Below are 15497 nucleotides of genomic sequence, written 5' to 3' on the forward strand. Positions count from 1 at the left end.
CCCCTCCCCTTCCCAAGCATGCCCAGGCTGCCTATATATAACCTGAGCCTCTTTAACCCGCGCGGCTTCAAAGAAAAAAAAAGTAATCATAATCGGACTGAATCGATGAAGTAAATAAATTTTAAAAAAAGGAACCCGTCCGCGTCCCGGGAGCAACTGGGTTAATGAAACCTGCGCTGCGGAGGACAAGCTGAAGGGGGAAAAAAGAAAGAAAAAAAGGAGAGGTAATTGATGCCCTTGATGTCCAGCTTAGGTGGGAGAAACGATAGCTCGGATGCAGGCGGCTCTGATGCTCAGGGTGGTGATGCCTTCGCCCTTTTGAGCCTGATTTCGATCAATGCGCATTAAACCATGAAGAAGAGCCATTGAACTGATAGGCTCTTGGCTTTCCGTGGTGGCTTCCAGCCGGCTCCAAGAGGGTGTGTGTGTGTGTGTGTGTGTGTGTGTGTGTGTTTACTTCGGAGTGGAAGTTACACTTATGCCCAAGTGAGACACGTTTTTTAGAAAACGTTGCAAAAGCTTCTAGACTTAACCTTTCTCTCTACCCCTCTCCCTCCCTCCCTCCCTTCCGATTACCGAAGTAAGCCTTGCAAGGGGGGGGGGGGTGAATGAAACAGATACGGCCCATCATGGCATCTGGCTCTGTGGCTCAGAAACTGGCTGACACCGATTTGGGGGTGCGAAACGAACCAGATGGACTCCCCCTCAGGCTGGATGGAAAGGGCTGCTCATTCTAAAGTCATGCGTGGTCCTCGCTTTGAAGGTGATGGGATCAGCAAAAGTGGGGAGAATAAGGGAGGGGAATGAAATTATTCCAAATAGTACTTTAAATCAAATAAATTGGGGGTGATGATGAAGATGATGGTGCAGTTTAGAGCAGAGAGGGCTAGAGTGAACAGATTTGGTAAGTTCTGCTGCCAATTAATGCGTTCGGGACAGGGCTTGACTGACAATCTGGAGGAGCAAAGGGCTTCCAAAGTCAACTAAGTCAACGGGCTCAACTGTTGCATTTTGATTGCGCTGTGCTTGCCCTGACTGGCAGGTTTCATTCCATACCCCAACCCCGTCCCCTTCCCCCCCGCCCCCTCCATTTCCTCATTAGCAAACGTTTCCCCAGAACGTTGAGGTTCCGCAGACAAAAAAAAAAGGGGGGGGGGGTGGCACGGGGAATTATTAGGCGGTCAGTGCACCTGATCCCTGTCTCGGTGGCAGGCTTTTCCTCGACTCTGAACAGTTGGGAAGTCTGTAAAGCTTTTGTGCAGGATGGCATCGGCTGCTATTGTGGACAGGCAAAAGCAATGAAAAGGAGAGCCGAATAAAAGAATAAATCCTCCTCCTGCTGCCCTGGATAAATTATTATTGGCAATTTGCTCCACTGGATCCACAGCGTGGGTGTGTTTTAAACGCAATTCGATCCCCTCTTGGTTAGAGACCTCCGCCTATAAATCCCTATAAAACATTACATAAGCTCTTTGAGACAAGAGGTGTCATCGTGAAGAGAACTACGAGAATTAGAAGTTCGTTGGGGAAAGGCTTCAAGAGTAAGTTTCATTTCTGGGCAGTATCCCTCGGTTAGTTCAGTTTTTTAAAAAATTGAACAGATCACGGGATTTAATTTAGGACCGTGGCGTTCCTGAAGTTGCAGGTGTAACGGGAACTGTAATGAAATCCAATTGAAGCCAAAGACAGTTTCTTAGAATGATATTGTACTGGACAATGCTTCCTAGATAAAATAGTACAATCTTTGCGAGGTACCCACAGAAACATTTCAGGAAGTCCAGTAATACTTATTTCCTACGAAGCATGCTTGCAGAATATTATGCGTACATATATGCAGGTAGTTTTAAATATGTTTATTTCTTCTTGGCCTAGGATACTCAGAATGACCAAATCGTACAGTGAACACCCACTGATGAGAGAGCCTCAGCCTCACGGCACCCCCAGCTGGACTGACGATTGCCTCAGCTCCCAGGACGACGATCATGAAATGGACAAGAAAGAGGAGGAGTTGGAAACCTTACAGGCAGAGGCTGATGTCGAATCTCTGAGAAACGGGGAAGAAGAGGAGGAAGAAGAGGAGGATGACCTAGAGGAGGAGGAGGCAGATGAAGACGAGGAGGAAGCGGAGGAGGAAGAGGAAGGCGACGAGGACGACCAAAAACCCAAAAGACGTGGCCCCAAGAAGAAGAAGATGACCAAAGCGCGGCTGGAGAGATTCAAGATGCGGCGTATGAAGGCCAACGCCCGCGAACGGAATCGCATGCACGGTCTCAACGCCGCGCTGGACAACCTGCGGAAAGTCGTACCTTGCTACTCCAAGACGCAGAAGCTGTCCAAGATCGAGACGCTGCGCCTGGCCAAAAACTATATCGGGGCTCTTTCCGAGATCTTGCGTTCGGGCAAGAGCCCCGACTTGGTGTCTTTCGTGCAGAGTCTCTGCAAAGGCTTATCTCAGCCCACTACCAACCTGGTGGCCGGCTGCCTCCAGCTCAATCCTCGGACCTTCCTGCCCGAGCAGAACCCGGAGCTGCTGACTCACATCCAGCCTACCGGAGCTTCCTTCCCGGGCCACCCTTACCCTTACCAATCGCCCGGGCTTCCGAGTCCGCCCTACGGCACCATGGACAGCTCCCATCTCTTCCATCTCAAGGCACCGCCCGCTTACGGGGCAGCGCTGGAGCCCTTCTTCGAGAGCGCCCTGGCCGAAGGTGAGAGCCCCGCTTTCGACGGGCCCCTCAGCCCGCCGCTCAGCGTCAACGGGAACTTCTCCTTCAAGCACGAACCGTCCAACGAGTTCGAGAAGAACTACGCCTTCACCATGCACTACCCGACCGCCGGCCTGGCCGGAGCTCCCGGCCACGGTTCCATCTTCGCCTGCTCGGCGGCTTCGCGCTGCGATCTCCCTCTCGACAGCCTCCTGCCCTACGAGAGCCAGGTCCATCACGAGCGGGTCATGAGCGCCCAGCTCAACGCGATCTTTCACGACTGAAAGATCTCCCAAGGCGCTTTAGGTGGTGGACCCGGGATGCTCGCGGCGGCCACGGACTCCGGACTTACTACTTTCCGCGCAAGGAAGGGCGCAAAAGACGGAAGGAATGGAGGAAAGGGAACCCTTCCAGGCTTCAGAGACACTTTTTATGCGTATTAGGGGTCTCGCCTTCAGGAGCAACGGAGAAGCGGACATTTCTCTTGGGCCCCGCCGGTCATTCTCGCCCTTCCTCACGTCACTCCGAATTTTGATGGTGTTGATTAGATTGAAGTTCGGCTTTCCCTTGGTTTGATCGGCACAACGAATGGCAAGCAATAATTAGGATCTATGCAATTTTTTAAAAAAACAAAAACAAAACACAAACAAACACTAAATCGGTCAGTTACAAAAAGAAGAAGAAAGAAATTGAAAGTATATATAAAATTTATATTTTTCAATCAGCATTTCCCCCCCCCCTACTTGTTACCTTTCCCGTGTTGGCTTCTTTTGTTGTGATTTTTTTTGTACAGAATTTTTAATAACTTTTTGATAAACTATTTTGAACCACATGCAGCTTCATCAATTTTTATACCTATCAGAAACAAAGTAGAATAATATCTAATTTATATAGAATGATTTAAGTAATTTAAACCAGCAGAAAAATACTAAGAAGAACAAGGGAGAAAAAAGCTGTTTGTTGCCTTAGCATCTCCCCCCTTCAATTTCCTTTTAAATTTACATACACACACACACACACACACACACACACACACACACACACACACCTTCAAAACTTTTCTTTGGGGGGAGGGTAAGAAAACCTCTATGTTTTTTTCATTTATAAAAATGCTTAAAAGGATGGAAGAAGGAAAATATTTATTTCCCATTAATTAAATTGGCATATTATTCCAATACTGCAAAATTTTGTGTGTGTGTGTGCATGTGTGTGCATGTACCCATGTTCTCATGAACAAATACCCTGCACTTATCCACAAAAAACAGCTGCTTTAGGATCACATTCAACTTGCAATGTTTTTTAAAGCTCTTTGGTGTCCACCCTAATTCCTTTCAGATTTTGAAGAAACTACAGATAAAGAAACATTGTTTCCATGCAACATTAAATGCATGATTTTAAAAATACATAGTTATATAATTTTTTTTATTTCTGTCCAGGCGGAAAAAAAATTAAAAGATTTATGATCGTTGGGTTATATTATATACCAATTGTAGTTAGCAGTTTTCAAACCAATGCAAATCATTTGACTTTGTAATTAGAACAAGATAGTTATGCATGCACAATGCAACCCAGAATAAGTGCTGTCTGAAATGTAATGCTGGTTCACCTGAAATCAACCTGTACTGTAATTTTGTTTGTAATCCTGTATGTGACAGCGTAATGCACATTTGGAATGTTAAAAAAAACAAAACAAGCTGGGTGATGAAGTAGTGAAGAGCCATTGGTCAAATGTTGCATTTCTCCCTAAGTCCCTTGCTCCATTCCCTCCCACTCCCACAATTCCTATGGGATTATTGTAATAGTTATTAAAAAATGCAACATTCACTATTTGTACAATAAAATGAGGTTTGAAAAAATCCCGAGATGCAATCCAGTAAATCAACAGAAGCATTAAACTACAGAACGACTATCCGAAATGGAGGCTTCAGCAGAAGCATGTTTTCAGCTCCAGTCTAGTAAAGTATGAAAAAGGCAGACTGCTGAATCATCCCAAGGCCCGCATAGTTGACAGCTCTCCAGTAATAAAATACAATATACAGACAGTGGTAGGATGAGAAGGCAAATTGGTGAATAGAATAGAATAGAATAGAATAGAATAGAATAGAATAGAATAGAATAGAATAGAATAGAATAGAATAGAATAGAATAGAATAGAATAGAATAGAATAGAATAGAATAGAATTATTTATTGGCCAAGTATGATTGGACACACAAAGAATTTGTCTCCAGTGTTTAAGCTCTCAGTGTACATACAAGCAACAAGTGATGAATCTTGAGTGATCAAATTATGGAGATGCCCACTGTATTTGAAGCTGGAAGTCCCACACTATGTCTTGGAAGCAGTCCTCATTACCCCAAAGTAAAGTAAAGAGGAATTAAAAATTAAACAGTAAGGAAAAGGTTTACCTTGTTAACAATAGTTATGAATGACTTCACAGGGCTTAAAAATATACATCACAAAGTAAATGAGATGCATCTCAAAGTAAACTGAAGTAAGGGTTGGTTAACCCTCCTCTCTGGAGCAGATAATGTTTAGTTCCACTCTTGCAAATGACCTCAAGATTGTACAGATAAACTGACAAGAAGTCATAGGGTTGTTGCTCCAACTTGTGTGCACAAATAATGCTTAACAGAATTTTTCTGTAACACTAGGTGTGAAATAATTATTGATACCAAAGTGAAAGTCTTTCCAACTGAAAAAAATTGGAGGAAAATAAGGATAAGATTTTAAAAAGCAAAGATCTGAGTAAAGTATGATTTCCCAGGTGTTCTGGAACCAACATGTTCTCCCTTCAGTTTCAACACCAGTTCCATTTTCTCCAAATCAAGTGGGTGTCACTTGGAAAACACTAATATGAATAATCTTCAGCAATGATGTTTGGATTTAATTTCTTCTCTTTGATGATGACATGCATACCAATAATGCTTGCAAACTAGTATGTGAGTGAAGAGATGGTTCCTCAAAAGTAGGCTTTACAACAGAGGGATGGGTATCCCAGTCAAATGTATTAGCTTGAGAGTAATATTATTGCACTGGACAACATCAAGAGGACAAAACTAATTACAGTAGGTATCTTCTGGCATCTTATTCATGTATTTAGAAACCTGTTCCTGAATAGGACTTTACAAATTAAGAGCTTGGAAAGTACATTTTTAATTCGTCTGACTTTCAGGGATTTAAATCAGATAAAATGATGCCCATGGGACATTGATAGCACTGATGTCTCTAAATATAAATTAGAGAATAATTTCAATATCCCGAGGAAGGGAAGGAAACATTTATAGACCATGTAATTTTCATGAAGAAGCTCCCTGTTATAGCCCCAGCTGAAAAGAATCCAAATAACATTGATAACCCAGAAAGACTCTCTCTGTATTAGAATATATATTGAGTTAGACAGACAAATAATGTGACTTATCATTATCTTCCAAAAATTCAAGCCATATTGACTTCCAAGAAAAGGTGCTGGCTAAAATGCACATCAAGTTTAAGTATCCTCAAATTGTAAATGGAAAGTTGATGTAAAAGCATATTGACTTGCACAAGATAATTTACAGACTTCTTGTTTCGGTCACTAGGCAGACTAGAATTGATAAAATGTCCCCTTGCATCAGCTGGCATAATAAAACTGTGCAACCACAGTTAGATTACTATGTTGTTATCAAGAAACTACATAAAAGGCAGGGTTCCACTTATGGAAGCCACACTCACTTCCATCTTCCAGCAGTGATTCAAACACACAGACTCTATGTAGTGAGTTTCCTTTAAAAAAACACTACCATATGATGCCTTCCGTAGCTTTCTTTTTCATTTTTATTATAAAATGCTGGTTTGCTGTGCTCACACATGTATACATATCATCTGCATACCTATGAACACTATTGTGTAGAATTATTGTGTCTGTGTCAATTTTAAGTTTTCTTCTGAGAAACCAATTCATAATCTGCATGAATGTCACTGAGATTTGATAGCAAAGCACTGTGTGGTTTGTGAATTCCACATATCCTTTTTCTTGTTTCCTATACAAATCTAGCCATTCTTCCCCCCTCAAAGCTGACTGTATTGTCTAGTTTTGTTTTGTTTTTGTTTTGCAGGACTAGCAAAGGTCCCCAAAGAAACACAGGAATCTATTTGAGAAAACATTACCTTTTTTTCTTCCAGATGAACTGGCTAGATCTTAAATTATGTGGAACACATGTCTACTTTTTATATTATGTGTTCTCTGTTTCCACACAACCTGGTTAATGAATAAGCCCATCTTCTGAGTTTGGACAATCCACTGAACTTTAAAATGACCAAATGGGTTGGGTTTGCACAATATGTTTAAACCACAAAGAACTGTATCATTATACTGCATCATTTTATCTGCTAAATCTTTATTTGAACTGGTTAAGCATCTAGTGTGAACACAAACAACATATGCTATGCAAATTACAGGAGTGAGTAAGGATAATGATGGGAAAAATATCTGTGATTTAAATGGGATGGATAGTGCATAAGGAAAGCCAACTCAATATGCTATTTCCTCCATTTAAACACTACTCCTACCAGTGTAGCAAATGGTTCTAATGATGTCTTGGGCTGCCTTTTTGTGGTACATTGAATTGGGCTTGGCATCTATTCTTTATGTTTAGCCTATACATCTGATGGGCAAGTTTACATCGTCCTTAGTTAGGATCTAAAAATTTTATTTCAAATCATTCAACTTGCTCTTCTGCATTCCCCACATGCTCTGCTCTAGGAATTTGCTGCTGTTTTATTTCTATTGCCCGTGCTTCCCCAAAAATAACACCAGGTCTTATTTTCTTTTGGGCCCCAAAATAAGCACTAGGGCTTATTTTCGGGGATGGTCTTCCCCCCCCCCCATGTACAGAAGGCCCACTTCTTTTGCTTGCTCACAGTGGGGCAGGAGGCCACGCAGCGTGTCAGTGCCACCTCTGCGAGGTGTGTGTGTGTGGAGCAACCCAAGAGCCCCGCACCGGCTTATCTCAGGGCCCCACAATCAGGCCACCCACGTCCTGTCATCTGCCTTGCCTCATGGCAGCGGCTCTGGCAGTCCCATCCAGAAGGGCCCCGTATGGCCACCGGCCCACTTCTTCTGCTTGCTCGTGGCTGCAACAGAGCAGGCGGCCGAGCGACATGCCAGTGCCATTGCCACGAGGTGAGGTGGGGGAGTGGAGCTGCCCCATGTGCCCCCCACCAGCTTACCTCAGGACCCCCACAGCCAGGCTATCCAAACCAGGGGTGAAATCTAAAATTTGTTACTACCGGTTCTGTGGGCGTGGCTTGGTGGGGGGGGTTAATGTGACTGGGTGGGCGTGGCCAACTTTTTTTTTAAACTTTTAAAAGCATTTTTTCTACAACTTTAAGAGGTTGCAGAAAAAAATGCTTTTAGAAGCCTCTGACGATCAGGCAAGTCAGCTGGGATTGCCAGAGGCTTTTAAAGGCATTTTTTTTCCTACAACCTCTTCAGCTGAAGAGGTTGCAGAAAAAAAATGCTTTTAGAAGCTTCTGATGATCAGGCAACTCAGCTGGGATCACCAGAGGCTTTTATAGGCATTTTTTTTTTTCTACAGCCTCTTCGGCCAAAGTGGTTGCAGAAAAAAATCACTCAGATTCGGACCGGGTTGGACTCCGACTGGACAGAGTCCGCTGAGGAGACTGGGGCTAGTCTTGATGGGGACATCTGGGTTTGAGCCTGTTTCGCTCCAGCTAGTCCAGAATGCAGCCGCGCAGGTAATTATGGGGGCTTCTCGATACTCCCGTGTAACACCTCTCCTGCGTGAGCTGCATTGGCTACCGGTGGCGTTCCGGATTCATTTCAAGGTGTTGATGCTTACCTATAAAGCCCTTCATGGCTTAGGCCCGGGGTACTCGCAGGACCATTTCCTGCCACTCTCCCATTGTCCCGTGCATGCTCACAGAGTGGGCCTCCTCAGGGTGCCGTTGGCCAAACAATATCGGCTGACGGTCCCCAGGAGGAGAGCGTTCTCTGTGGGAGCCCCGACCCTCTGGAATGGATTGCCCACTGAGCTCAGGACAGCCCCCGACCTCCTTTCCTTCCGTCGCAAGCTGAAGACGTGGCTCTTCCATCAACTCAACTGATCTGTTTGGATGTACACTGTTATAATTTTAAACTGTTTTAATTGGGGTGTTGATTTTAATTTTATTTTATTGTGATTTGTTTTGGAAATTGTCATTTTGTAAGCCTCCTTGAGTCCCTCGGGAGAAAGGCGGCATATAAATTGCAATAATAAATAAATAAATAAATAAATAAATAAATAAATAAATAAATAAATAAATAAATAAATAAATGCCTCTGATGATCCCAGCTGAGCCGCGTTATCATCAGAGGCTTTTTTTTTTACTTTTAAAAGCATTTTTTCAGCCAAAGAGGTTATAGAAAAAATGCTTTTAAAAGTAAAAAAAACAGCCTCTGATGATCACGTGGCTCAGCTGGGCATGGGGAGGGGCGCAGGTATTTTTGCTACTGGTTCTCCAAACCACCCGCCACCATCGCTACCAGATCGGGCGATCCGGTCCAAACTGGGAGCATTTCACCCCGATCCAAACCCTGACATCTGCCTCACCTCGTGGCCATGGCACCAGCATACCACTTGGCCTCCTGCTCAGTTTGCAGCCACAAGCAAGCAGAAGAAGTGGGCCGGTGGCCACTTGGGCTCCTGCTGCACATGGCTGTTGATGCTGCCACCACAAGGCAGGTGTCAGAATGTGGGTGGCTTGGCTGCAGGGACCTGAAGTAAGCCAGTGCAGGATGCACGGGGCAGCTCCACTTCCCACGCCTTGCCTTATGGCAGCAGCAACCAGACGGAATGGGTGGGCAGCCAGCTGCAGAGGCTCTTAAGTAGGGCTCTTTTGGGGGGTAGGGCTTATATTAGGTGCACATGGAAAACATGCTAGGTCTTATTTTCGGGATAGGTCTTATTTTCAGAGAAACAGGATATTACTGCATGTTGATTGGAGCCTTTTAGGCCCAGTGAACGTGGAGGCATCAACTTTTAATTATTTGTTTATTCATCACATTTATATAGCTGCCCATCTTACATATGTGACTCTGATTGGTATACAATAAAAGTGCACATTGATAGCACTTTGATGGTGCCATCGATGTTGCAGTTAATTTCTAGTTGTTCCATCTTGTACATTTGTTTTTGCTACTGATAGAACATAGGGTTATAATTAATGGATGCCAAAGCAAAATCATAGTTCCTCACCTGAGTTTATGACTCATGGGGGCTTTGAATCAAACTCATTATTTTAGTATTACATGAGTGAAGATATGAAAAAAGAGCAGTAATAATATATAGAAGGCAAATTAGATAAAATGATAAATTACTATTACAAATGAAGGCAAATATATATGTCCCAGGATAATGTTGCAGATTCAATCTGGGTTGGTCATTGTCTTCTGAGCTTTTGGATTTATGCTAGAGCCCATCCTCAGGGAACCTCTCTCTCACCAGAATGTGTGCTTTGGACTATTCTATTGTTGCTTGGGATGTTGATGGCCGGTTATTAAGTTGTTGGCTGTTATTTCCTTCTAGTCCTTGGTTCCTAAATACCTGACAAACTGGTGGTAAATCAGCACTCCTGTTGACTGATAAGGGGCCTGTTTCCCAGGCTTCAATCATTTCCCTGGCTATTTTTGTACCTGCTCAGCCAACAATTTTACTAGTTAAGAAATTGAATATATGTCCTTGTTCATTGCAATGTGAGGCTACCAATGAGTTCAGGTCTCCTTGTCTGACTGCTCACTTGTGTTCAAACCACCAGATTGCAAGAACACAAGCACACACTTCTTTGGAAGTGTGGAGAACAGATGAGGTTGCAGTATGCTATGATAATTTCTGAAGATCTAACCCAACTGGCAATGGAAATTGATTGTTTTTGGCAGCTGCTTCTTCTAGATTTGTGATGGTGTAAATATGTTATTCTCCATGGACATCTGAAATATTTAAGACAAGCTTAATGAAAGCAAATAAGATACTGAAGATTTCCAGTACTGTAGGTAAAAATAAAACAAACAAGAACCAGAATAAAGTAAGTCGCAGAAACAAGTTAAATATTGCAGTTGCCTAATTTAGCTATCTCAGATTTCCTTCTTTTATTATCATTGCAGATGGTAAACACATCTAAGATGAAACTCATTTCTGTCCCAGTAGTTACATGGACTTGTCTATATGCAGTAGTTGCTAGGAGTCAAGACTGACTGAATGTCACATATATGGCGCTTGGATTTAGCAAAGAAAGTGAAAGGAGACCTGTATCAAGGTTCATTCACTGAAAAGGGAAGATCCCATTTCTCAATTCTTATCAGGATGACATGTAAATTGAATGTACAAGATTTGAATGTAAATTAGCAATCTGAAGGTTCATAGCTAAATGTCTATGGAGATTCTCAGTCATCCAGGTCATAGTTGTCCCAAAGGTGTTTTTTCAGAGCTGAAGAAGTTTCTTGGATGAGAAGCGAAACATCTTCAAAGAAAAACCAGAAAGTCCAATTGCCTCTTGAAAAGGTACCTTTGGGACAATCTGAAGGTCCTACTTATGACAGCTCTTATAAGTATCTAAGGGCTTTGGAAGAGGAAACAATAAGAGAAAATTGCCTTAATATAGTAGCAGGAATATGTAGCCTTATATCTACTTTTCACGCATCTCATCTTTATTCTAAATTTCAGAGTTGTATGGAAAGTTCCCAGAAATAAAAAGAAAAGCCTAATGTGGCAGACAAGGCATATACATATTCTATAGACACATGTATGTGCATATTTAAATGATTTATTCATTATTTATTAGGTTTTCATCCCACTTTTATTATACATAACTCAAGGCAATGAACATATTCAACACAACTTGCTCCTATTTTCCCCAAAACAACAACACTGTGAAGTGAGTTGGGCTGAGAGAGAGAGATTGATTGGCCCAAAGTCACTAAGCTGGCTTTCATGCCTAAGGTGGGTCTATTCATAACTCATAGACTCCTGGTTTCTAGGATAGCACCTTAACAACCACATCAAATGTGCCATTAAGTTGGTGATGACTATTCATTTTATCCATTTGTATATTAAGAAAATTTATATGACTGCCCAACTTACTCATAGTGACTCTCACCAAAGTAAACCCCAAATACAAAACCCAAGGAACCTCCACTCCCATGGTGACAACAATCAAACCATTTGATCTGCTCTGTATCACTCTGGGATCACCAAAGAGATAGAAACACACATACTAAGCATAGAAGCATCTCGCTTAATGGTGACTCTAAGTGGCTTGCAATTAATACAAGAATAAGAAAAAAACATTAAAACAATGAAAATTAACACTAGAGAAATCATCTTATACCTATGTGTAGGAGTATACATACATCAGAGGTGGTATTCAGCTGGTTCGCATCAGTTCGTGTGAACGGTTTGGCTAAGGTCACCAAACTGGTAGCGATGGCTGGCTGGCCACACCCCTGAACTGGTCCCCCGGTCACTGCTCGCTCGCGCATGTTTGTCACCACCATGTTCTTCATGCACACACATCCCATTACCTTGCAAGTCCAATGGGATGCACATGCGCGAAGAACATGGCAGCTATGACAGCAGCTTTTTCCGCAACCTCTGGTACTTTTCAGTGGCATGGGAGGCTACTTTGCCAGCCGCTTTCCAGCAGTGCCGGCTGGCTGGGGGCCACCGAAAACTCCAGTCAGCTTGCCTTCCAGACTCTGGACCAGCTGCCGCAGAAGGTAAGCAGCCCGAACAAAGAGGCGGTGATGGGGGAGGAAGTGGGGCTAGGGCTGGGGCTGCTAAAGAAGAGGAAATGGGGGTGATTGGTGAAGGGAGGGTGGGGGTAGATAGGTGGAAATTCCAAAAAATTTCCTACCTTTTCCTGTAGGCCTGTTTAGGTGGGGGGGTGTCATGTGACTGAGTGGGCATGGGCATGGGCATGAGTTATGTCACGTAGGCCATGCCCACTCAGTCACATGGCCCGCCCAGCTACACCCACCGAACTGGTAGCAAAAATATTTGAAACCCACCACTGACATATATACACCTCTACATACAGGTATAGAATGAGAACAACATGGATCTGGTGTAGAGATGATGTAGTTTTGGGGAAAAATGTCTTAAGAATAACTTTGGGCACCATGGCCTAGCTGTTCGATCACCATCTTATTCTGTTGTGAAATTCTCCTTAGTTTTATTTCTAGAACTAAGTCCTGTCTCAGAACCATTTGAGCTAAACATTAATAGGCTTTTAAAAAAAAAAAAAAAAAACCTATACAAACTGTATTTCACGAGTCAGAACCTGTATTCAGATGAAGATTGATTAGTCCTCCACCCCAGCACTGCAAAAGAATGAAATGTAGTAGCTGGAGAAAAGTTTGACCTCACCATTTTATATCCACATCTATATCCATATCCATAATCATTTGATAACAGGGGTGGAGGGAGTCCCCTGCTCAGTGCAGGAATCCAAATTAAAGCTTGCCAGACAGATGGATGTTTAGCTTCTACTTGATCACATCCCATGAAGAGGAACCACCAACTCCCTGGCTAATTGGTTCCACTATTGAACTAATCTTATAGTCAGAGTTTATTTTTTTAAAACACTTTATCAATATCTCCCTCCCAATAATATGAAACACTTCTTTTTACATTTCATTATGTTATTTGTCAGATTTTTCTAACCTGAGATTATTTTCATATTTATTTCTGTTTTCTATAGTATTTGACTAACCCATCCAATTCTGTATTATCCATAAATTTGAGATGCATGCTGCCCACCTTCTCATCCAAATCATTAATAAAAATGCTAAAGGGGACCCAAAACAGAACCCAAAAGAGGTTTAGATCAATATGTCTCAAACTTGGCAACTTTAAGATGTGTGGACTTCAACCCCTAGAATTCCCTATTCAGCATATGATTCTATTCTGGGAGTTGAAATTCTCGCATCTTAACATTGCCATGTTTGGGAAATACTGGCTTAGATGCTTTTCTTCCTCTCCGCTTTTTATTTTCTGCCTAAGCTATGGCTGGGAACCAAAGATGCACACAAGTAATTTGCTACACCACAAAGAATTCTGCAGCTGTGCTTCTCCAAAAGCAGCCATCTTGCATGGCAACTAGTTGTTTAACTGGTGGGGACCCTCAAAAGCAGTTTGTGATGTAGTACAAGAGATAAAATGAATAAAATAAAATAAAATAAAACCCAAGACTGTGTCTAAAACAGTGGTTTGGAACCAAGCCTATCTATTAACCACAAATTATATATGAAAGATAATTGATAGCTAATTATACAAATACAGTTGCAAAAAGCATAGTGTCCCTCACTCCTTTAAATTGCAAGATAGAAATTTGCAACAGAGCAGAGAGCATATATGGTTCATTTTTAACTTGTTCCAAAGAGTTACTCATAAATGGGGAAAAGTGGAATAATTTTTGACCGAGGGGAACATTGTTTGTGTTTTATTCTTTTGCGGGAAGTGATTTTATTACAAATAGAAGGATTCTTCTAAAAAAAAAAAAGAAGAAGAAAAAGAAGAAGAAGAAACAAATGAAGACATAGGGGAAGAAAGACAAAATAGAAAGAAGACCACGAAGAAACAATGCTTAAAAATGATATGTATATGTTGTATGTTATGTGAATATCATATATGTGTTATAATAAAATTACAAATTTAAAAAAAAAGAAGGATTCTTCTAGCCAGTCAAGGGGCAACTCACATGCCACCATCTTTTATTCAAAGGAAGGCACAGATGTTCCTACTGCAGGGGAGATTTTAATTTATGAAAATGATATTTTTTATGCATGAATGCACCCTACATAACACACACAGCTTTCATCTGATGAGAGAAAACTGCAGAACCAGTGCCAATGTCAGGAACAGATTCTGCAAATTTAGTTGCTTAAATGTTTAATGAATATTTGGAAGGAATTGGGGAAAAATAGCTTTTCAATTATCTTGTCCTTTTTTTGAAGCTAATCATTTTCACTCTTCTATCCAATGTAATTGACTTTAAAGTCTTGTCAAATGTTTGTACTTGCAGTATTTCAAAAGAAATAGTGATCAAGAGAACAAACAAGCAAAATTACATGGTAAGGAGGTATTTGGGTTGAGAGAGATCAATTTTATATTTTCCAGAACTTTTTTTTTAAACCAGTTTTTTTTTTCCTTTAGGAAGAATTTATTTTCCATTATATTATAACACTGATAATAACTATGTATCAGTGGCAACAGCAATATCAGTAATGATATACAATTGTGCTGAAATATTTGATGCTACTTTTGCTAACATGTTTATACACTACCTTTAAAAATATTATTATTTTAAGAGCCGCGGTGGCGTAGTGGTTAGAGCGCAGTACTACAGGCTACTTCTGCTGACTGCCGTCTGCCTGCGATTGGCAGATCGAATCTCACCAGGCTCATGGTTGACTCAGCCTTCCATCCTTCTGAGGTTGGTAAAATGAGGAGCCAGATTGTTGGGGGCAATAGGCTGACTCTGTAAACTGCTTAAAGAGGGCTGTAAAGCACTATGAAGTTGTATATGTCTATGTGCTATTGCTATTATTAGAAGGCATTTCTTTGATTTTCAGATTGGTATCTTGTATTTTGACAAAATGCATTTTCCAGTAGCTGTGGCATAAACCCTATCTATATTCCTTAGACAATTCAGTTTTTGCTAAACTAAAACATCATTTGTCCCAAATGCCTTATGTCCCATGTAAGATCATTTGGTTTGATCGATCTTGACTGATTATAGGCCATTGAGCTGGTGTT

General features: G+C 41.8%; 1 protein-coding gene across 1 annotated transcript; it reads left to right on the plus strand.

Moving 5' to 3' along the window:
* Nucleotides 1–849: 849 nt before the first annotated feature.
* On the plus strand, nt 850–2989 carry NEUROD1 (neuronal differentiation 1). Its single transcript, XM_070956870.1, has 2 exons — nt 850–904; nt 1873–2989. Exon 2 carries the CDS (start codon nt 1883–1885, stop codon nt 2987–2989), a length of 1107 nt encoding a protein of 368 aa, XP_070812971.1. The 5' UTR covers nt 850–904; nt 1873–1882.
* The last annotated feature ends 12508 nt before the right edge of the window (nt 2990–15497 follow it).

This window comes from Pituophis catenifer, unplaced genomic scaffold, assembly GCF_029215685.1.
Source record: "Pituophis catenifer annectens isolate HBS135680 unplaced genomic scaffold, rPitCat1.0.hap2 SCAF_1, whole genome shotgun sequence".
NCBI lineage: Eukaryota > Metazoa > Chordata > Lepidosauria > Squamata > Colubridae > Pituophis > Pituophis catenifer.

What these genes read in the sequence shown, in the direction of transcription:
- NEUROD1 (XM_070956870.1), top strand. Translation starts at nt 1,883, where the DNA reads ATGACCAAATCGTACAGTGAACACCCACTGATGAGAGAGCCTCAGCCT.